General features: G+C 39.3%; 1 protein-coding gene across 7 annotated transcripts in view; it reads right to left on the reverse strand.

Annotated features, from left to right (window-relative positions):
• Positions 1 to 21418, reverse strand: part of EYA2 (EYA transcriptional coactivator and phosphatase 2) — a 90110-nt gene that overhangs the window by 11595 nt on the left and 57097 nt on the right. For 6 of the 7 annotated variants that reach the window (XM_048963112.1, XM_048963108.1, XM_048963110.1 and 3 more), the window contains exons 6-10: positions 18993 to 19060; positions 16948 to 17125; positions 15235 to 15362; positions 14646 to 14729; positions 2535 to 2624 (exon numbers count right to left, since the gene is read on the reverse strand). In XM_048963112.1, the coding sequence (XP_048819069.1) occupies positions 2535 to 2624; positions 14646 to 14729; positions 15235 to 15362; positions 16948 to 17125; positions 18993 to 19060 (548 nt within the window). The remainder of the gene's footprint in view (positions 1 to 2534; positions 2625 to 14645; positions 14730 to 15234; positions 15363 to 16947; positions 17126 to 18992; positions 19061 to 21418) is intronic. The other variant, XM_048963107.1, reaches the window with a different exon arrangement.

Here is a 21418-nt window from a genome sequence, read left to right on the forward strand (position 1 = left end):
GCGCGTTCCTCCTCTTTTTCATCGTCTTTTTTTTTTTAAGTATCATTCACTATGTCTTTTTCAAACCCAATACTTGTTAATGCACAGTCGTTAAATATCACTTTGTGAATACTCAAACTTGACTTTAGCTTACCATCCAACACTGAAAGAATTGGATGGCTAATGAACAGGGAGGGATGTCTGTTGCAAATTCTTCCAAACTTAAATGGCTTAATTTACTGGAAAGTATCATATGTAAAGAACATTCACTTCTCTTGAATTATCCCTCACCTCCCATGTTCATTACTGAAAACATTCAGTTAAAACAAAAACACCTTGGTCTGGTTTTGGTTTGAAAAAATCTTTGGTTTGTTTCATGCATGCTGAAGAAAAAGCTGTCTCACAATGCTCTGTTCTCTCTTTGCTTGTTTCTGCTCTGGCTAACTGGAACCCTGCTTGTTTTTGAAATTTCTAAAGTTTTTCATGGCTTTGAGCCATCCAAGTCCAGCTGCCAACTTTGTGTTTCCCAATTTTTTTTTTAATAAAAGAAGGTAAGATGATAAGATAGCCCAAAAAAATCAGCAAGATTTTTTTCTCTTAATGTAGCAAACAAATAGCACTAGGGAAATAAATGTTTTTACTTAGCATCTTTGTAGCCCAAGCTACTTAGAGGCAATCTTTCTAATATTTTGCTGAACAGGTATGTCTTGCAGCATCTATCTCTCTTCCTACACTGGAGATGAAGCCCAGATATTTTGTAGAAGGCTGACTTCTACTTGGAGAAGCCACGCTAAACTTCAGCTTTTTAGCAGACTAGCTCTTACTCAGTTATGTGGTCCTGCTGGAATGACAGAGTCCCATCTCTGAGTGATTTCTGTTTAGCTTTGGCTTCCTTAATATCTAGGAATTACAAATGAAAAAAAAAAGACTTCTTTTAAGTTAAAAACTTAGCTCTACTGTAATGGTTGAAGAACTTAAGAGGCCATGGAAGACAAATCTGACCTAAGGAGGCTGCTAGAAGCTGTTACTGACTGATGAAAGTGCAGAATTTAACTGAGGCTGGACAATTTGCTAGCTTGTTCCATGTTTTAGAGTGGTAAGATGTTAAGCAAGGGGAAAACTTGTCAAAAAGTTTTGCCAAGAGGGCAGAACTCTAGATGGACAGAGGGTTTCCATGTGGCTTTCTGCAAGATAAAGAGCTTTGTTACACCGTACGTTGAGATCTCATGGGTGAAAAATACTGGCTTTGAATGGAACAGGCTTCCCAGGGCAGTGGTCAAGCAACAAGCCGGCAGGGTTGACAAAGCATTTGGACAATGCTCTCAGAAACAAGGATTGATTTTCAAGGGGCCTGTGTGGATCTGGAAGTTGGACCCTTTGATCCTTGTGAAATCCATCCAACTTCGGATATTTCTATGATTCTATTAAATATTATTGCTGCCTAAGCAGAACCTTTGACTTCCAAACAGCATTTCTCTATTCTTTTATCCTTGGAGACAGACTTCACTTTCCACTTCCTGCACCCTCTTCACAAACTCCTCTTTTTAAAAAAAGAGCTGAAAGAGGAAAAATCTGTCAATTCAGATAATTCTCAGTAAATGAAATCCCAGGTCATAATAAAGTGGGTGCCAGGAAAGGATGCATCTCCCACAGCGTGCTGAGCACACAGTGCTGTCAGGCAGCTTAGAAATCAGAAGTCCCCACTGGACACACCAAGTACAGGAAAAGTTCTCCCATTTTATCCACCACAGGAAAAAAAATGAATAAAATCTTCCTTTTTGAAGTAAAGACCACAGGAGCCTGCCAAGGGGTGCCAGATCTTTCTCCTCAGACTCCAAGGTACCTACAGCTCAAACCCACCTTACACACTTTGTAGATGACTCATTCAGACCATTTCTACTGATTCCAAATGCAAACAGCTTTTCATCAGCACTGTACAGCTGCTTCTCAGCTAGTGACAGAATTTTGCTTGCATGACTTTGGTTGGATTTTACTGTACATTCAAAAGGATTTTCACTTTTTATAAGACTTTATATTTGTATAAGACATACTTAGTCAGATTTAACCATAGTGCAGACAGGGAAGAGTTTTCCCTTTCAGTCTTTCATGTAGAAACTCATCTCATACAATTTCATCCTGCAGTATTCCTGTGCTTGAGCAGACCTCCTGCTCCATCTGTGTGTGCAGAACAGAGAACACGTTTAAAACCTCTGCATTGGATTGCAGCTAATTGCTAACTGCTCCATAGGATGTATGCTAATTTAGCTTAATAAAATTATTAGATAGCAAATTTCTAGAGAAGCAGCAGTAATGTCCTCTTTATTAGATTTAGGAAAACTGCCAAAAGCCATCATTGTTAGTATGTATTTAGAAAAAAAATCCTTAACAGAATGAAGATGTCAAAGGGACATAGTATAGTATGCTTTCAATATAACCATCCAAGGACCATTTCTTAGGGGTCAATATTGAAAGTTTCTTGGCCAGAAAAGCAAGTTTGTAGACCAGATGCAAATGATTAGAAAGAGAGATGCTAAATAAAATAAGCAGCTACATACCTCCAGGTCATTAAAGAACAGATGTGTATCTGCAAGGTTGAAGATCATTTCTTCCATCATAAGACCTATCCGCACAGACGTTGTCGTGTCCTGTTGGAGGAGAATCACGTTTTTTTTTCCATTTACATCTATTTCTTTTCTGGGAGGTGGGAGATCTCAGACAAACACGAGATCTATACATTCCTGTTTCTGAAGACATGTTCATTACAATAATTTCATTTCCCAACTGTATCTTAGCATGATTTTCCTGTCCTTTCTTTTGCTCTCCTATGTAATCAGATTCTATTCTTTTAAGGATGTATATGATTCATCTCACACTTTTCAGCCTGCACATGCAGGTGAGTTTAACAAGGACATTTAAACACTCAAGGCTGTTTAAGAACTGTTTCAGTAGGTTAGACCAAGAATTGGTTTCCAATAACATCAGTGCTGAGTGGCAAGGGAATAGTTATGAGCAACAGAGCCTGCAAAGGGTGCCCCTTCCTTGACTCTGTCCCTCAAGCCATCCATAAGAGGCCAGCATTTTTCTTAACACATGAACACAGACTTCTAACATCAACCAGCACCATGGTGAGCAGAATCTGAAACCAAAACTCAGGAGTTCAAACATTAAGTCTTTTTCTCTAAAAGGTGCAGTCAGACCAAGCCAACCAGACTGACTCCGTTTGGCCAGGAAAGCTCTCGGTCCCGTCCCCTCTTGGATGGGGACAGCAGCCATGGGGCTCCTACAACTCTTGACTTACTGCTTCAAAGATGCTCAGTGGGCACTGGATACAGCCCTGGAGATTTGTCACTCTGAAATACAATCATGTGATCTGCTGTACCCAGCCTGCTGCACTACAATATTGCATGAGTCTCAGTCACTTTTCCACGTCTCTCCCCTGAACAACTGACCTTCTTCCTAAACTGATAGCAAAAGCATAGAAAAGTTCTGAGGCAAACTATATTTCTAGCAGAACATTTTCTTATTCATTAAACACTTCAAAAATTCAAGCAATAATGGTCTATGGCTAAGCACTCAGCTAAAAAGTATTGTGTCTGTTTAAACAAAACAACAGACAACTTGAAAAAACAGCATTCCCACAACAGGCTTTAATTTGTAATTCATCTTCATTAGGACAGGGATCTCTCATCTTTATGTTTATGTGGGTGGTTTTTTCCCATTGATGTTACAAACCATGCTAAAACGGGGCAGATTTATATGTAGTCTTTGCTCTAATTTTCTGCAGATTTCTGTGGAGTAGTGCTATTGTAGGACAGGATAGTAATTAATTAGTTGAGGAGCTCTAGAGGCAGCAGAGTGTTTGGAGGATGAGGACATTTCAATCAACCTTTGCGGCAGATGCTGTTGACATGGATGGTGTATTACATGCTAACCTAATTATTACGCATTCCTGGTGTAGTTCTCTTTAATTAGAGCAGAGTGGCTGTGGTTTGAGCCATGCATATGACTCACAAGCACTGTGCCCATCTAAAGAAAAGCCCAGTCACTCATGTTTAAACATGCTTCTTGCTGCCTTTGAAAGAAGGGCACTCTCACCTCTGGGCAAAAAGGAAACTGCAACAGCCTTACCTTGAACATGCCTAATTTTAAGCCCTCTCCGGCTCCTCTGACGAGGCACAGGGACAAGGCACAATTAGGGTATCTAACCCTATGTGGGTCCACGTGAACAGCACTGAATCAAATTTTACTACCCAGATGCAGTTACACAGGGGAACTGTTCTGAAGAAAATATGCTGCTAAAAAGAAATGATTTTGTAAAATAGTTTTTAATGAAGCAATTTATTTTTATACATTTCAGGGATCATTAGCCTTTAAACCTTTTTAAGGAAGTCCCATTTGTTGGTATCTGTCATTTATTCTTTATGTTTTGTCTTTAGATTTGTTGCTATTAATCACTATCAGAGAATAGGAAACATTTCCACAGTGTATGAAGTTACTCTCTCTTAAACTAAACAATATGGAAATTTAAGTGTAGATGAGAGGGGAAATATATATATATATCTATATCTTTCTCTTGAGATAGAGAATATAATGGAATGAAAATAAAACAGAAAAATGTACTTTACCACCCAGAGGGGAAGTCGTTTGGGGAAATTATTTGGCATCAGTGCTCTCACAGTATGGATATTTCCTCTATAACAAGGCATACTTCCAAGTCTGAGGCTGATAAAGTTAAAAGGCAAATCAGCACTCCCAGTAAGACATAGGTGTCTAGAGGCACCAGGCTAGGGTTCCACTAGCAGTTATTCACTTGCATTACTGTTGCATCTAGAAGCAGTAGTTCCAGCTCTGAACCCCACTGTGCTTGAGTTTGTACCCACAAAGAGGAAAGGCACAGTCCCTTCTTTCAGCTTGCCATTTAAATGTGAATAAACAGGAGAATCAGATTGATGAGCAAGCACAAAAAAGACAAAAATGTATCAATTAATGTGTTGTCAAAATTCTCTGTATGCTGCATGAAGATTTGAAAAGAGAATTACGATTATTTCTTTTCTGAAGATGTTAATGAAGAACTCTTCCTGAGCGTAGAAACCCTGCAAGACTAACAAACGTTGCTGTACTGCAGGGGATGCCCTTCCAGACTGCTAATGCCAGTATTAGAGCAGTGTGAGGTTAGCAGAGCAATGTAAAATTGCTGCATCCTTATCGATGGCCCCTGCTAACAAGTCCTGCCATAGGAAAAGTGCACCCTGGAGCCCTGGGAACAAACTTCCTCAGTAACAGATGTAGCCAATGTTTTCTGAGGCATGAGAAGCCCAAGGACAAAAGAACTGCAGACAGCTTGAAATCAAATTTCCTCCAGGAACCACTTTTTACAGTGAAAACAGATTCATTTAAAAACTCAGCCCTGAGTACTTGGTCAGTAACATTACAAGAGCAAAGTTCTACCCTTTGCTCATCTACGAGTCCTGCTTTCACAAACAAGGACAACGAGAGGCCAGGACAGAAAACAGGCAAAAGACTCCTTTTGTAAATAAAACCTCCAGTAGCACAGTATTTCTGTGCGTGTCACCTCTGCAGTGCATGCTGCTGGAACTTCCTTCAGCACTGAAAATAAACAGCCCTACAGATTACATTTGGTGCTTCCCTCTGGTCCTCAGACATGACAAACCAGGCACTCCAGCAGAGCTCAGCTCCTGGCTTGACAACACATAGCCTTAATAGACTTCTTCCCACCAGCTGGCTGAAATAAGCATCACAGCAGCAGTATTCATTTCAAAGCATTTGTTCCCAAAGACCTTGGGATTTCTCTCCTCAACACACACTTTTAATGAACAAGGATAGCAGTTTCACAGTTGCCCATTTCTGTTCGTCTTGAAGGAGATGAAGGGTAAAAAGCCCCTGACATCTTTTCATAAGTATCAAAATGTACAAAGAAGATGACATGCTTTTTTTTTTTAACCTTTTAGATCAAGTATGGTTGCCGTAAAGAGCATCCTTGGACGTGCCTCCCTGTTTTGTCTGTCACAGATGTGACAGAGACTGGGGTGCTATTGTCTACCACTGACAACACTGTGAACAAGATAACTTCTACTGAAAGTGAGGCACAGCTGAAACCCAGCCCCGTATCTGCTTGCCTAGGAGAAGTTTTTCTGCCCTTTCAACAGCTAGCCTTGCTAGAGGAAAACATGGAAAACAGACTGTGATACACTCCACAGGGGAAGGCAAAAATGTCCATTCACGTTTTCACAGAATTGTTGGGATTGGAAGGGACCTCTGGAGATCATCTGACCAATCTCTCAACTGTTTTCTTTCAATAGCATGAGCTGGTAATTGTTTTCTGAATATCATTTTTAACTTGGCTAGTTGTATGCACTGTTCCTCTCTGAACTACTTCAGAGATCTGCATTCCATGTTAAAATTGCAGTTTTATTTCACATATGTCCGACATACTAATCTCATCCTAAAGTTCATTTCAGTTTCTGCTTTGATTTTCTCTCCTGATTTTGAGTAACAATATGACACAGAAGGTGGCTGAAGGGAGCCTGATGAGCAGCCTTCAGTTTGTCCTTGCCTGAAGATGACTTCCACAAAGACTGGAGGTGAGCATGGAACAAGCAGAGGATTGAAGTTGGAAGAAAGGACTGCTCATGCCATGTGAAACTCAGATTACCCTGTACTGCAGCAAAACAAAGGGAACACAGGATGTCTAGACCCATTCAAATTAGCTTTAATCTATCTAATGAGAGTACAAATAGCTGTGAACATTTTGCAGCATGCACTGTGTAGAGCCCTGGACACTTCTTACTCAAGGGCTAAACACAGAAGCCTGTGTTACTATATTTTCAATACTACAGTAGCATTACCTACAAAAAGTCCATTAGCTACACTTCAAACTGCACTGTCAGCATCCTCCCTTATGGCTTGGTTTCAAGGCCTTCTTACCACTGCTCCTGAAACACTTAGCTGGATTTTTCATAAACTACTTATACTTGCCCTAAAGTACGCATTAAAAAGACATGTATTTGTTAACACCTGCAGCTAGTACTAATCCATTGGCTGTATGTCCACAGCCAGCTCTGCCCTCCTGTAGAGCGTAATTTTGAGAGGAAGCGACGCAGAATTATCTCTGGCGATCTCTCAACTGCAAGTCGCTCTCACCCCCAATCCTGGCTCCAAATCAGCCATTTTCAAGCCTCTGCCTTACAGGTACCCTGTTCAGACACTGTTCAGACTTGCAGGCCATTAGCAAAGGGGCAAAGCTCGTTCCTATGAGACAGATAACAAATCAGCTTGTTGTCTGAGTCTGCTCCTATTTAGTAACGTGCCAATTAAGCCGACACTCAAAATGCAAGGACAAAGTCATCCTGAATGCAGAACTTGAATTCAGGCCTCCCTTTCCCCACCCTAAAAAAAAAAACAAAAAAAAAAAACCACCAACAAAACAAAGCCTTTCTATTTAAAACCAATCAGTCTCTTTAAATCCCTGCCAAATACCTGTTTATGCCATGAGCAAATAATTACTTTTCTACAAGGAAGAAAGTATTAATTAAGAGTATTCATCAGACTCCTATTCTGTAGGGTTTATCTGCCACAGGTGTCAGCCAGAGGTGAGAGACGGATTAGTATACAATCAAGGGCTTTTCTAAGTTAAATCTCATCCTTGTGGTTAGCTGTTAATAATGAAGTTGTCACCAAAAGAAAGAATTTAATAGTTTTAATTGAATTTAATTACTTGGAAACTCCCGAAAAATGGACCAGCATGGTTGTATAAAAATAATAACAATAAAAAAAAGCAAAGGAACAAGTGCCTGGGCCACATGTTTCAACAAAGAGAGCCTGCAAGAATAATCATTCTTTGGCTGTAACATTTTATACCTTGATCAGAATTTGAGACGTGAACCAGGCTTTCCCATAAAACAGGAATATTAACCTTGTGCATCAGTTCTAGTTTAAGTCTACGGCTCTTTGAGGATAGGAACACATTTAGCTCTTTTACCAAACTTAACTAGCTGAGTTTTGTTTGTCTTTTATTTAATAAAAGCAGATTACTGCTGGACTCAGCTTTTCAGAGTTTTTCAAGTGAAAGAGCGTGTGTTTGTGAGAACGGTTGTTTTAAGTACTCAAGTACTTCTGGAAGGGACAACACTTCAAACTTTTTGACAAAGGATGGTTCTTACCACCCAGTTTTCTAATTTTCAAGCTCTAAACTTTTTGGCCCCCAGAATGAAGACATATCCTATGACCTAAACTTTACCATACCTAGGTTTATCAGACAATCCACTGAATTTACAGGAATAGTCTCTAGTCATCACAGTGCAATCTTGTGACAGATCCATGCTAGACAGAAAGCAAAAGTCAACTGGACTCCTTACTTCAGATACTTTTGCATATTCACCATTGCTGTTATTTGGGGGACACTTTCAAGGTATTTCTTACTATTTACTACAGGATTGTGCTTCTGCTGGCATACATCTGTTCTGAAATGGAGAGGTACTATTCCTTGGAAACTACTACAATAAGCAAATGTGAATGTCAGGAATTAAATACTCACATTCAAGAAGCACAAGGAGGTTGAAAAGGTTCTGTAAATGAACTATGCTTAGGGACAAGCAGTAATAACTACTCTAATTTATCCAGCATCTGAACCAATGAGTTCTGAAACTGAGTCCAGCTCTGTGGGAATGCAGTACTTAAATACATTTTAAAAGCTGGGTCATAATGCTTGAAAACAAATGGAAGCTATTTTTATTTACTAATTGTACTGTTTGGGATGGAGTTAACCAGCAGCTGTTAGGGAAAGGGAGTGAGAAAGTTGGTGTATGGTACTTAGCTGTCTATCAGTGTTAAAGCACAACAGTTACAGGGAACATTCACAAACAGAAGTCCACAAGTAATTTCTTTTTATCAGGTAGGGCATGAATGCCAAAAAAGGGGTGGAATTTACACCATACACATCTTCACTGCCTTGCTCTACTCACAGGAAAATCACTGTATTTCTATGTGAGCTCTTGATAGCTCTATGAAAAATACAAAACTCCTCGAAAGCATGGTGCAAACATATGGTGGTGTGTAATCCTCACATGCAACTTCCTAATCCAAATTATGTCCCTTTGTGGTTTTTTTTTTTTTTGTTTTTTTTCTTTTAATATTCTTCACCTTTAAAATCGAAAGCCTGATTCAGTGATACTAGAAAGCAAGTTCCCTTTACTTGCACTTGCTTGACAATTTAACCCATAGATTTTATGTCAGAAATAATCCTTTAATACTTCCAAATGCTGCACATGCATTTTGCTTAGGAAGCCCTCGGTTCATCTAAGCTCTAGTACAAGAGGTTACATCCACATGAGCTCAGAGCATCTCTCATGCCCAGCATCTAAGCTGTCCTAGGTCTGGTTTTGCCATTTCTGCTGCTGCTTGAGCCAGTACAGATGATAAACACAGATGTTTGCTCCTGAAATACACATTTGAAATAATCAAATGGCTGGAATTATTTACTCCCTTCTCTCCAATAATGAAATAATAATTGATATAGCAGCATGTCTAAAGTATCAGACCTTTTTATTACCTGCAGTGATTGAACGCTTTTTTAATTTAACTTAAAAAGGCATTAAATACAAGGTTTAGCCTCCAGTGGGTAAAAAAATCTCCAACTTCCTCAGAAAATCCTTTCCAAATTGTATTCATCTTGACTTAATCCATGATCTACTGGGTGAATTAGGCTCTGTTTGTTTTGAAAATCTATTTTATGGAGTTCCAAGGACTGTGTTTTCCTTAGGAAGGGTTTGTTCTGCCTTTCTGACCAGGATGCCTGCTAGCAGCCCTCCATACAGGCCTCTGCAGGTTTTTAACATCCCTAGGTGCCCCACACACATGACTAACAAAATGTAAATAAACACAGCTGAGCCAGTAAGAAATTGGAAGGTTTTCTCATTAAAGAAATAAAATAAACAGATGTCCTTAAGCACTTTGGCTCATGTTTGTCAAAGGAATGGAAAACTCTCAGATGTTTGAACAGCAATAGTGATATAAGGCCACATCTCAAGTGAGAGAAGAAGAAAAAAAGCAACACCGTGGCACTTTGAATTAACTAATAGTTCTCAAGGGAGGGTGCTTTTGATTTGAACCTTAGCAACTTCTACAAATAGTTTTTAACGGCCAAGCAATAAAATGTAGTTTTATTCCTTCTCAGTTTGTAAAGTAGTAAAGGACAGATTTGGCCATTAGAAGCATGAATCACCATCAGATTTGATTAAATCCCTATGGTGTTTCAATCAGGTTCTGCCTTTATGGTCCTGTGAGAGAACAATGCAGGGAAAAGTACAAGCTACTTGAAGCAATCAGTGAAAGTGAGTAAAAAAGGAACAAATAAATAAATCAACTCTGTTTTTTAGAGCGCCTCAACAAGAGCCAAGCAATAACTTCTCAATGATATTTTTTTCTTTACATTGGTAATGATAATTCTCTCAAACGAAAACTTTTTGTAAGAACAAGTAACTGCCTATGAAACTTTTGAAGGTTAAGGTTTCTTAGATCTACATCACATCTGTTCCTAAGGTTTCTTAAATCTACATTATCTCATGTTGAGAATGAGGCAGTCCAGTTCAGAGCACTGCAGATACGACGTTCATTTGAAATGGAAGAGCACTGTTCTTAGGTCCTGTGCTCAGCTGGGCCAAGCAGCAACTTTTGTTACTCTATACAGGTCTTGAGGCCCAACTGCTGCTGGAGGACTCCTTCTTAGTCCTTAGCATACTCGTGCCACTGCAAATCCCTCGTCAGACAGGCAGAGCCTGTGTTTGTATGGCTGGAAACATCTACGTGTGCCCTGTCTCTACCACACTGAAACACCTCTACCACACTTTTCCACCTGGCTGCTTAGAACTTGGAAAAATCTATGGTTGCCACTTCTGCAGTGCAAATTAGTGCTTAGACAAATGGCTTTTACATCAATCAAGTGTACAGCAACTCCAAGGCAAACAGCAGCTACTCTAGGCAAAGCAACCACACAGCTAGTCTCACAGGGAAACGATATAATACAGCCAGTCCAAACACCTTCACTTAACTAAAATCTTGAACATGACTTTGCATTATTCTAAGCTAAAATTGGGACATAATGTGCTCTATTATTTTTTGTAGCATGTTTTTCTTAATATGAGCCATTTCAATAATGAATAATCTCAAAAACTGTTATGCATCTTAAAGGGAATTTTATAAATCTTAACTCCTGAGTGCTAGCAGACATAGTCAAAATCCTGGTAAAGATCCAGCAATTCAGCTATTTAGTCCTTCATATTTGTTCCATTTAGTTCCAGGATTTCAGGGTAACTATTGCATGAAAGGATGAATTTTAACTGTAGACTTGACTTCAACTGCATTTTGATACTAAAATCCTGGTGTCGTAATTTATCAAGGAGTGTGCCAGCTCAGAACAAAAAAGGCACATCCTGGGATCAGTACAAAATACTCAAACTACTAGCCTCACACATACCCCTCAGCTAGGAAACATGAAGCACCTCGTGCCTCTTTTCTTCTTCATACAAGTCCTGTGAAAAGCAAGAGAATTAATCTGCAATATCCCATTTAAATTTCTTTGAAAGTGATGCAAACATTTTTTAATGCTTTGTCAACACTGATTATAGAACTACCTTGTAAAGATCTTAATCAAGGAGAAGGGAATAGACTCACTTACTTGGCACAGGTGTGCTTGCAGTATCTTTTTATTGTGTCTGAATTAATTGTACCAAAAGAGTCCTTCTGTACTGTGTCTAGCTGACCTAAACAAGAGATCAAAGCCCTTTGACATTTACCCAACTCATGTGATCCATTTTTTCCCACTGTATTTCATTAGTGATATGTCAGGCAGATCTTTGCAGACACAGTAAAGATTGCAGCCACCTTCCTGCTGAGTGGGAACTCTATATATGTCTAGGGACTGAAAGGGCTGGGTAGATGGCACATTAAGGCATAATGATGGTTTATGTCTGTTGTGGTCTCCAGGCACTTGGTAAATATTCAGCACCCATACAATGATCAGAAGCCGGCAGAACAGGTTTCTAAACCTTCCTGAACACAATATCCAGGGTTAATTGGCTATGGAAGTTTTTTTGCCCCTTTTCTTTCTCAGATGGCCTCCTGCTAAGAAAGGGGTGGAGAGATTTCCTCAGGTCTGACAGCCTGGCTGCCCCAGTCAATTAGACAGTGACTCCATGTGTTTGTGCAGGTACACACCATGGGCAAGAAGGCAAAGGGAGATGTGAATTTGTAGGCCAGTCTGACTACCACAATAAAGGCTACAGTGCAGTGCCCATATGGGAAAGACATTGAGACCAAATGTCTGATGACTTATCCATAGGATGGAGCAAAAGGTTTTGACAGAGGGCACTAAGAGGAGCAAAACAGGCTGGGCCATTCATTCATGCTTCAACCTTGAGAAATTTTTTTTGTGCCTTAACCTCTGTTTATGCAGTTTGCAAAGTATTTTCTAAACACCCGAGACCAACTGTTCATGTTCTGAAAGGCCTTTATCTATGGCATGGACCACAGAGATTTCACTAGCTGAGTTTTATACCAGACATTAAGAGAATTTTCACATGAAATCAAGTCAGAAAACTTGCAGTGGAGCATGAATAATTCTTTTATGAAATCTTCCCCTCACTTCCTTTTTATTCTTTCTTTTTTCTCAGAATCTTTTTTTTTTTTTGACAGCTCCCTACTGTCGCCACCAAGGAAGGAAGAACATGCAGAAGCATCCTGATTTTGTAGCTAAACAACACAGGAATTTAGTCCCAGATCTCTGCATCTAGGTTGATATTCTTCCTTCCATTTCTGTCCCCTCCCTGGAAAAACCACCCCGGAGTGAAGTGTTATTTTTCAACTTTAAAACACTGCACTCCAATTTTTGGCATGGCTGCACAGCAGTTACAGCAGCACAACCAACAGGATGATACTAAGACAGTGTTGGTCCGGGAATGGTGAATATCATAGAAGCCGGCACATTTTCTTGAGGAAGGCCATCAGGTGTGAGATTAAATTCAAAGCATGTGCACGTCTAACCACAGGCATGTGAATCTTTGATGGTCAATTATAGGTAAACATGGCAATTTTAGGCACTGATAATTTATTTTGAGATTAACATTTCTTACACTATTCATGCACCCCACTTCATCTCCAAATTGTTTGCTACAGAAATGAGCAAGAGCTCACAGGCACTGTGGTGGTGGCTTCTCACCTCTGCAAGTCTGCCACATCCCTCGGTCGATCGTCTACCCCCATGCAGAAGAAACCAACCCCACATTCCCTAAGCTAGAGCAGGAGCAGCTGATGAAGAGAACTGCTTCAGAGGTTTTATGCTAGGACTGAACATACTCCTACAGTTAAGGAATTCTCCGTATGCTATTTGCAGCCCTTACTCAATCCTAAGTATGACCACATAGCAGGTCTACACCACGTAAGTTTATATTTCCTGATCCTGCCTAATTCTTTCTATTTTTTGCAGGCAGTAGGCTTGAGCTTGCACATGTATACCTCAGACAGCCTCATTCATTACGTTCCCTGGGAAAAGTAACCGCTTCAATTACCTTGTACAACATGGCTCTGAATAAATCCCTGCTTGGAAACACGTACTTGGTTTTCAGAGGGTGCTGCTAGAAGTGTTAGCAGCATTCCAAGTGCTGCAGTAGACTTCCACACCACAAACACCATTTTATATCCTTTACAACTGTGCACATCTAACAGCAAACAATAAATCTATCTTGCTAATTACACATTCAGCTTGTTATAACTGTCGTAAAACAAGTACAGCTGGTAAAGCTATGAAATGATGTCAAATCATATTTCTGCTTTCTAGAGAGAAGCTGGGTTATTTTCCAGTCTCCTGATGAAGTTGACTGTTCAAAGCCATGTGTGGAAACAGCTGCCAACTAGGTCATCCACCTTTAATTAGGTAATGATATTGTCTTTTTTCCTGCCCATTTAAAAGTGTTTCAGATTCTGTAATTCCAAGTGACTTAAGTGTTTATCATAAAAAGCTGCCTTAGGAAGAAATTGAAGCACATGGTACTAAATTAAAGACCAAGCATTTTCTTCTGAGCAGCCAAATTCAGTCTGTTCATACACAGAATGTTGCCTCAAAAAATGTAATTGCCAGTATTTCAAAGAGGGTATCTGAAGTTAGGATAGTTAAAGATATTGTTCCTAAAGCCTCTTAAAAATATGTGCTTCAGCAGCCGTGCAGGAAGAGGAGTCAATGTTCTCCATAGCAACCTAAACTGACTAACACAAGATCTTTCTTAAAAACAGTTACCTGAGATTCAAAAGAAAACACCAGTTTAACAGAAAACATTACCTCATTCAGCCCAGTTACTGCCCTGTACCAGCTAGATAGGCTCTTCCTTGCAGAAGAAAGACAGTCAAAGCACATCCTGATGTCCTATTTAGCTGTAGCCAAACAATACAAGCCTTTAAAAACAAGGAGCTAATTGCAACATAAAAGGAAGGTAAATTAAATACTCCTGTTAGAAGAAAATACCACAGGACATATTTATACAAATGTATCTGAATAAAATCAGCAGCATTTGTTTGAAAATCTGTCTTATTAACTGCCACCGCAGTTCCTGATGCAATCTGGCTACACAAGAAGTAATGTTAAAAAAATTAGGTTTTACCTTCCCATATCTGGATGCAAAGGTTCCCGTGAGTAAGGAGTGAAAAATAATTATCGTCTCATCCAGATCCCACACAAATACACGCTGTGATGACAGACAGGGTGGAAAAGAGAAATACAGTTACACATTATGCAATTGCAAGAATTTGTTCAGTCAGGAAATACGTCCAAGTGGACTACAACTTTTTAAGATCTCACGCCCATGTAGCACATTGATTGCAGATGCTGAGTGAAAGCAGGCAAAAAAACAGATCAAGAAATGTGAAACTATGTTTCTGCTGATCACCCAGAGAGTTTGCTTTCCTAACAGCTACAGAAATTCCTCATTGCATGTTAAGACGGATGACGCATTTTGTAAGCAGGCTTACAAAAAACAAGTTTTCTGCATATACACATACAAAGAAGAATCGGAGATGCTAATAATACAGAAACTGAGCAATTATTTTGACTACCCACAATAAAAGGCTCCAATTATATTGCTAATGCTATTCTGGCTCTCACAATTCACTAGTTTGCTGACGGGGTTTGCTGATAGATGCAACTGTTTCTCTTGCAGGATTTACTAAGGGAATGCAAGTTAATTTTATTACCTCAATCTCACTGTCAGCAGTGGGGGAAGGATCGTTGCTTCTTTTTGATCGGGCTCGTACCTTGCCATCCGACCCTCTGTGATGTCTGTCTGTTTCTATATCTTTTGCTGGGGTTGTTCCATATTCTCCTATTGGGAGAATTAAATATAAATTTAAAATTAAATTTTGCACTGTCTCATTATAACTAAAGCAGGAAACCGCTTAGTGGAGAGCACCAGGATTGCTATGAAAACAATTTCAGAAGATCTTAATTTTTTCATGTCAAAAGCTGACAAAGTTAGAAAAATAATTTAAAACTTCTAAGATGTTGCAACAATTTCAGAAAACACCGAGTGTGTATAGGAAAAAAAGTAGATGTGACAGTTCAAAATGTTATCCCATTCCTCATTAAAAAAACAAAACTTTTTAAAATTTATTCCCCTCTCCGCCGTTTGCTTGAGAAAAATTAGAAATGCAGGAGAAAAGTAAATCAAACATATGCAAAAATGTCTTTTTTTTTAAATTTGATAAATGCTCAGGATTGAAAAGATACTTTCAATATCACCTTATATTTATAAAATATATGTATAGTCTGTTTAGCCATATTCCATTTCACCAGTTTAGAAATAACTGAGCAGAGGCAGTCAAAGGTGAACTTCCCTGTATGATGTTTTTGTTTTGGATGGCTTGAGTTTCATAAACCTGCCCAGATTTCACTTACCTTACATTACAAATCCTTTTCAAACATATTTTTCTTTTCACCTTGCTAAGCTGTGGCCTCTCCAGCTTCCTTGAATAACCATATTCTTCTTCAGAGAAGCTTGGATTGTGCCTAACAAGCCTTTTATGAAATCACTTTCTCAAAAAAGCTGAGATAAGATCTAAGGAACAGAAAATCCTCCAACTGCTTTTAGAGCAATCTGTGACTGCTTCTTTTTAACAACCAGTATTAGTTTATTTTTCTTTCAGAGCAACCACAGATGTTCAGATTTGTTCCATAAGTCAGCAGACCTACAATGGGCGTATACTGTGATCATCCTCAAATTATGTGGCGTTCTATATAACTGTTATTGCATGCCAATGAAAACTTCAGTAGGGAAGTGATATTTGAAGATTTTTCTTGAACAGTGCATTGAAGGATCATAATCGGTCAGTAATTCCACAAACCATTTAAGCCATGAGACTTTAAGAATTAAGTGCTCAAAGAGAGGCCACCACTTCTTAAGTTTTTCTACACAGACTTTGCCTTGAACTTTTAACTTAGACAAACAGTTTGTGTTGATTTTTTTTAAGAGAAACTTTATGTACTTATTTATGAATGCATATATTATAGATTGTTAGAAGTGAACAGAAACTTTGACAGAGATGTGGGATACTGAGGAAACTGGGGCTTTTTCAGAGCATGGCCACTTGTTTTGAACTTACTTCTACACATATTAACACTAAGGATTGATCTGGCTTTTGCATGTAACTATTTTATCTTTCTGTACTACCTTTAGAAGGATCAAACTGTGCGTTCTCATGAAAACGACACAGGATAGTCTTACAGAGGCTGTGTTTTCTGACCTCTTCCCAAAACTGTCATGAGCAGAACTGTCACATGCTAGGAAATCTGATTTCTCAGTGTAAATATAGGTGCTAAAAAAACATTCAAAACATCCAACAGTAAGGTTACAGTACTTATGTCTATGGAGGGCAGGCACTGCAAACTGAAAACAAAAGAAAAGCACTCACCAGACAGCGATTCTGTGCTCTGACTGGTGATGTTGTGAGAAGACTCCTGCAGAGAATAAGTGGAGGTTGGGATGGCTGAAGGGCTGATGCTGTTTGTGGACATGTAGGGAGAGTTGTAGGAGGAGCTGTAATACTGTGAATACTGGCTTTGAGGAAAGCTTGGGTATGATGAATATTCCTTTGAGGAAAAAAGAAACATGTAATTTCTGTGTATCACCAGTTTTATCTTATAAATAAATGAGTAAGGCATCACACACACAGCAAGTCAATGTTATCTACACATGCAGCAAGCCCTGGCTCAGGAATATTTTTGCTAAAGAACTATGTTTTGTTCTCTTAAGAAATTACATTTATCCTCCTCCCAGATATATTCCTACTTTATTAAGATTGGCTGACCTCAACATGAGGTAGATATCAGGCAATTTCTGCTTTTTCTTTAGGATTTGATTTATCAGTGCTGACACATCTTGCATTGCAGGGCTCAACAATTCTATACAGAAATAAAGTAGGTTGCATTTTGCTGTGATCAGCAGCATTTTCTGATCAGCTTTTAGAATGGGATATAAAAAAAGAAATGAATCTAACAATTGCTTTGCAGAAATGCTCACACATGAGATTGTCCTACTGCCTCTGCAAGATCTAAATGCCAGAATGATATTCTCTGTCTGTAGAAAACTGTACTGAAATCACAAGGGGCAAGTGAACTTGGAAAGCTGGGATATGATGATACTCTTTGTCTTGATGTTAAGGATCCCAAACAAATTTGTAACACCCTGTCCATGTGTTCTTCTTTGTGGGAAGTAAGATATGGAAACAGATTAGAAAACTTATATCTGGGTAATTAAAATATAAAAAATTTCATTTGTTTCTTTTGTTCATCATCAGAACTCCTGGTCTTGTTCACTTATTTGCTTTTTCAGGTATAGAACTGTATTTGTGCTCTGGGGATTGTCCTTCAATAAAAGGTTTTTGTTTCCCCAGAAATGGTAATTAGTATCTGGTCTTAAATAAAATTAAATAATTAAATAATAAATAGTATTTAGAAACACTAAAAGCCCTTTCCTTTTTAACTGCTTACATTTTTGTCTGTGGCACAGCTATTTCATTAGCTCCCAGTCACCAGGGAGCTCTCAAGAATAGAAATGACTCAAGTGATTAAAATAAATATTAAGCTGAAAAAGAAGTGAGAAATTCCATTGTTTTCTCCTTAAGAATATCACAAAATGATGAAAACAACACACTTATTTCTCATTTTGCAGGTAAGCTCTATACTTGAATCAAGTGCGCTTATTTCAGCATTTATTGACCATGTTTTTAGCCAAAACTGAAGTAATAATGAAATTGCCCACTGTTGTCATTTGAAATATGAGACATAACAACCATCTTGTTGACAAGTAATTGAAATTATTACTCCATGGCTAACTGAAAACATTTTTGGGGATACCGTACTCATTTGTTCAGTCCAATCGAGAAAAGTCATCTATTACTGCAAAAACATCTGTCTTGTGCATATATGCATGCTGTTTATTTATACACACACATTTCTCAAGGTATCTGAAGCATGAAGCCTACAGACAGGTGTACTCTCAAAGAAGGAAGCACAGAGACAGCTCAGATGGCTCAGTATTCGGTGCCTGCCAACACCTCTTTCAATATGTTCCTATTTATTACACAGTGCCAAGATAGCAGAGGATAAGATCCTAAAAGGGAAGTGCTCTGCTCTGGAAAACATATCTGAAAGTTGCAAGATGGCAGAGGAGTGATGAAACTCTCAGCATCGCTGTGCAGATGCACAGAGACTGCCAAGAGTCCTTCAAGGACTGCATTCTCTCTTTGTATTTTGATACACGTTTTAAAGCTAATGAAGATACAACAGTTCAACAAATGGCCATACCACTCATGTACACCAAAATGGTGCTAGGTAAAACACACAGTAGAACTTTTCTTAATTATATGTAAACACCAGGATAATCTCTCTGATCTGCCAGTATTCTAGGTGTTTAAATTGGTTGACAAGGTTGCCAATAATAAATACTGAGATATACCTGATGCACAGCACTGAATCCAGCAGAATTTGTCAGGCCATTGGCTCCCTGGTAAATCCCTGTTGTGCCTAAGGGAAAGAATATCACACTCATAACACACAGTAGTAATCAAAACAATAGAATATTGTTAAATGAAGATTTTCTAATAAAGTACCTAGAAAAAAAAGCATATCACAAACTATGGCTGACATAAGTGTTAAGACTGGGGTCTGCTTACTGAAAGACATTCAAAGACAACAATTAAATACACTGAAACAAACATTTATGGAGCTGGGAAACAAAGCTGGAAAACAAGAATTCAACTCAAGTTTAAAATTCAGTCAGGTTTCTATGCCACCGCAGAGAGCAAAAACATTGCTTCATCCTTGGATACTAGGAAGAGAAAGGATGGACAGGCAATTTTTTTTTACATAGTTACTTCCCAATGAAATATCTAATGTCCAGCCAAGATTACTTAGCTGGGTGAAGCATTACTACAAGAATTTTATGGGTGGAGAAGTAAAGGTTCAGAAAGGTTCTGTACAGACAGTCCTGCTTTGCCAGATTACTGAGATCTTCTTATCGGCTGGATCTCATTCCTCCAGCAAGTCCTAGCCCCGATTTAGTCTAGGCTATTTTCTATTTTAAAATTTCTCTCTTCTCATGGGTGGAAAACTTCCTTCTGAGATCAAGTGAGGCGATAACAATCTATACCAGAAGTCTTCTTCTGGTGTCAACAGTGCTGTTTGCTCCAGAAGACAAGCTATTCATGTACAAGAGGAGAAAGGTGGACAACGCTGTACTCCATCCTAATGCAAGGTCCTGGATACCAAAGGGTATTCACATGTTCCTGCTTCCACAGTTACCTAAATTTGGTGAAAGAGGTATGATTTTGTTGCTGTATGGCCACAATGAAGTCTTGTCTAGACTTCATTTTGTCACTTTGAGGAAACATCAGAAAAAGCCCCAGTCAGGTACTGAGCCTTTTTTTCTTCTTACCCTAAAAATGATTTTGAGCAGTGCTGTGTTAGCCACACGTATCCCTCCATGTCTTCATGTGGCATCCTTTCTCTAGAGATCCACTTGCTTGTTTTTATTTTAAGACACCAGATTAGCTAGGGAATGGACAGCTGAACAAACTCCACTCTGCCAAGTGCAACTACAAAGCACATGCAGTAATAAATAAATCTCACACCAAAAAGAAACAGGAGGGAAGAAGACTGCCTTCCAAAACTAATTTGCTGCCACATGTAACCGAGAAGGAGAAAGAGGGTGCAGGTGACTGCTGGGTCCCTAAGGCCTCCTTTGCATACTGGCTGGGGAGAGCTGAGCCAGTGCAGGTGGGTTCGGGGCATACCATCCCGTGGCATTCAACCCTCAGAGGCAGCTCTGGGAGGAAAGCCAGCACAGTGCCCAATCCTCCTCCTCTGCACAGCCCATATGCTGAGAACACCCAGAGCGGCATCCTGACAACGGGATCACATCCAGCTACTGGCATTTCCCTACCTCCACCCATGCTAGGCTTTGCTTTTCTGTATTTTGTAAAAAGCAACGAGCACACAGCAGGAGGAATATATTCCTGTGGTAGCTATGCATTTCTCACCACTGTGAAGGGGAGTAATAGAGTCCCAGCGCTTACAGGCAGAAACAACTTTCATAGAACACAGACAGCTCTTGTACACCAGCATTTAAAACAAAGCAGGGGGGGATTTTTGATCTTCCTAAACTGTCATTTAATAACAATCCATCATCCTTTATTAAAGCTGTCAAGAGAGGAAAGAGTTACCTCAAGGGACTCACGCTTTATGTGTAAATTGTGATGAGAACATGTTTATTGCTGTGCTACCTGCACATGATACCACAGCTTCCTGGATTCCAAATGATTAGAGGGAATTATGAAAAGAAGGAGAGACCTGCACTGTAGGAATGAACTTGCTTTGAGCTTCCAGCAATGCAACCCAAGTGTGTCTGCACACACACAGGTGTGTGAGCAGAAAGAAAAGGGTAAAAAACACAGAGGTGAGAGGATGGAGATTGACTCATGCTCCACAGCTTCTCACAGTGCACAGTGACTAGATCCTACATAGTGGATTTTGCACTGTGGTTTTGTAGAGTACTTTTGAAAGTGTTTAAGCCTGACATTTTCCCAAAACCTTAAGTTCAGCTGGCCTGGGAACAGGTTTTAGCAAATCAGGTTTTTCACTTCTGTCCCCTGACATATCCTCACCAATCAGGAGTATCCATTCACTATCATTTGTCTGAACTGAGATCAAACAGTCCTGTTTTATTTTCTCCTCCTCCACTGCGTTAGGAGAAGGCAATGTCCCCCTCTAATACCCCAGGAATACTCTGAGAGAGGCTAAGCTCAGTATTTCTTTGCAGCTCAGCCCTGTTATAGCGGAATAGGTACAGATAAATAACCTTGGGCAACCAGGGAAACAAAGCTG

The sequence above is a fragment of the Lagopus muta genome, chromosome 16, assembly GCF_023343835.1.
Source record: "Lagopus muta isolate bLagMut1 chromosome 16, bLagMut1 primary, whole genome shotgun sequence".
Lineage (NCBI taxonomy): Eukaryota > Metazoa > Chordata > Aves > Galliformes > Phasianidae > Lagopus > Lagopus muta.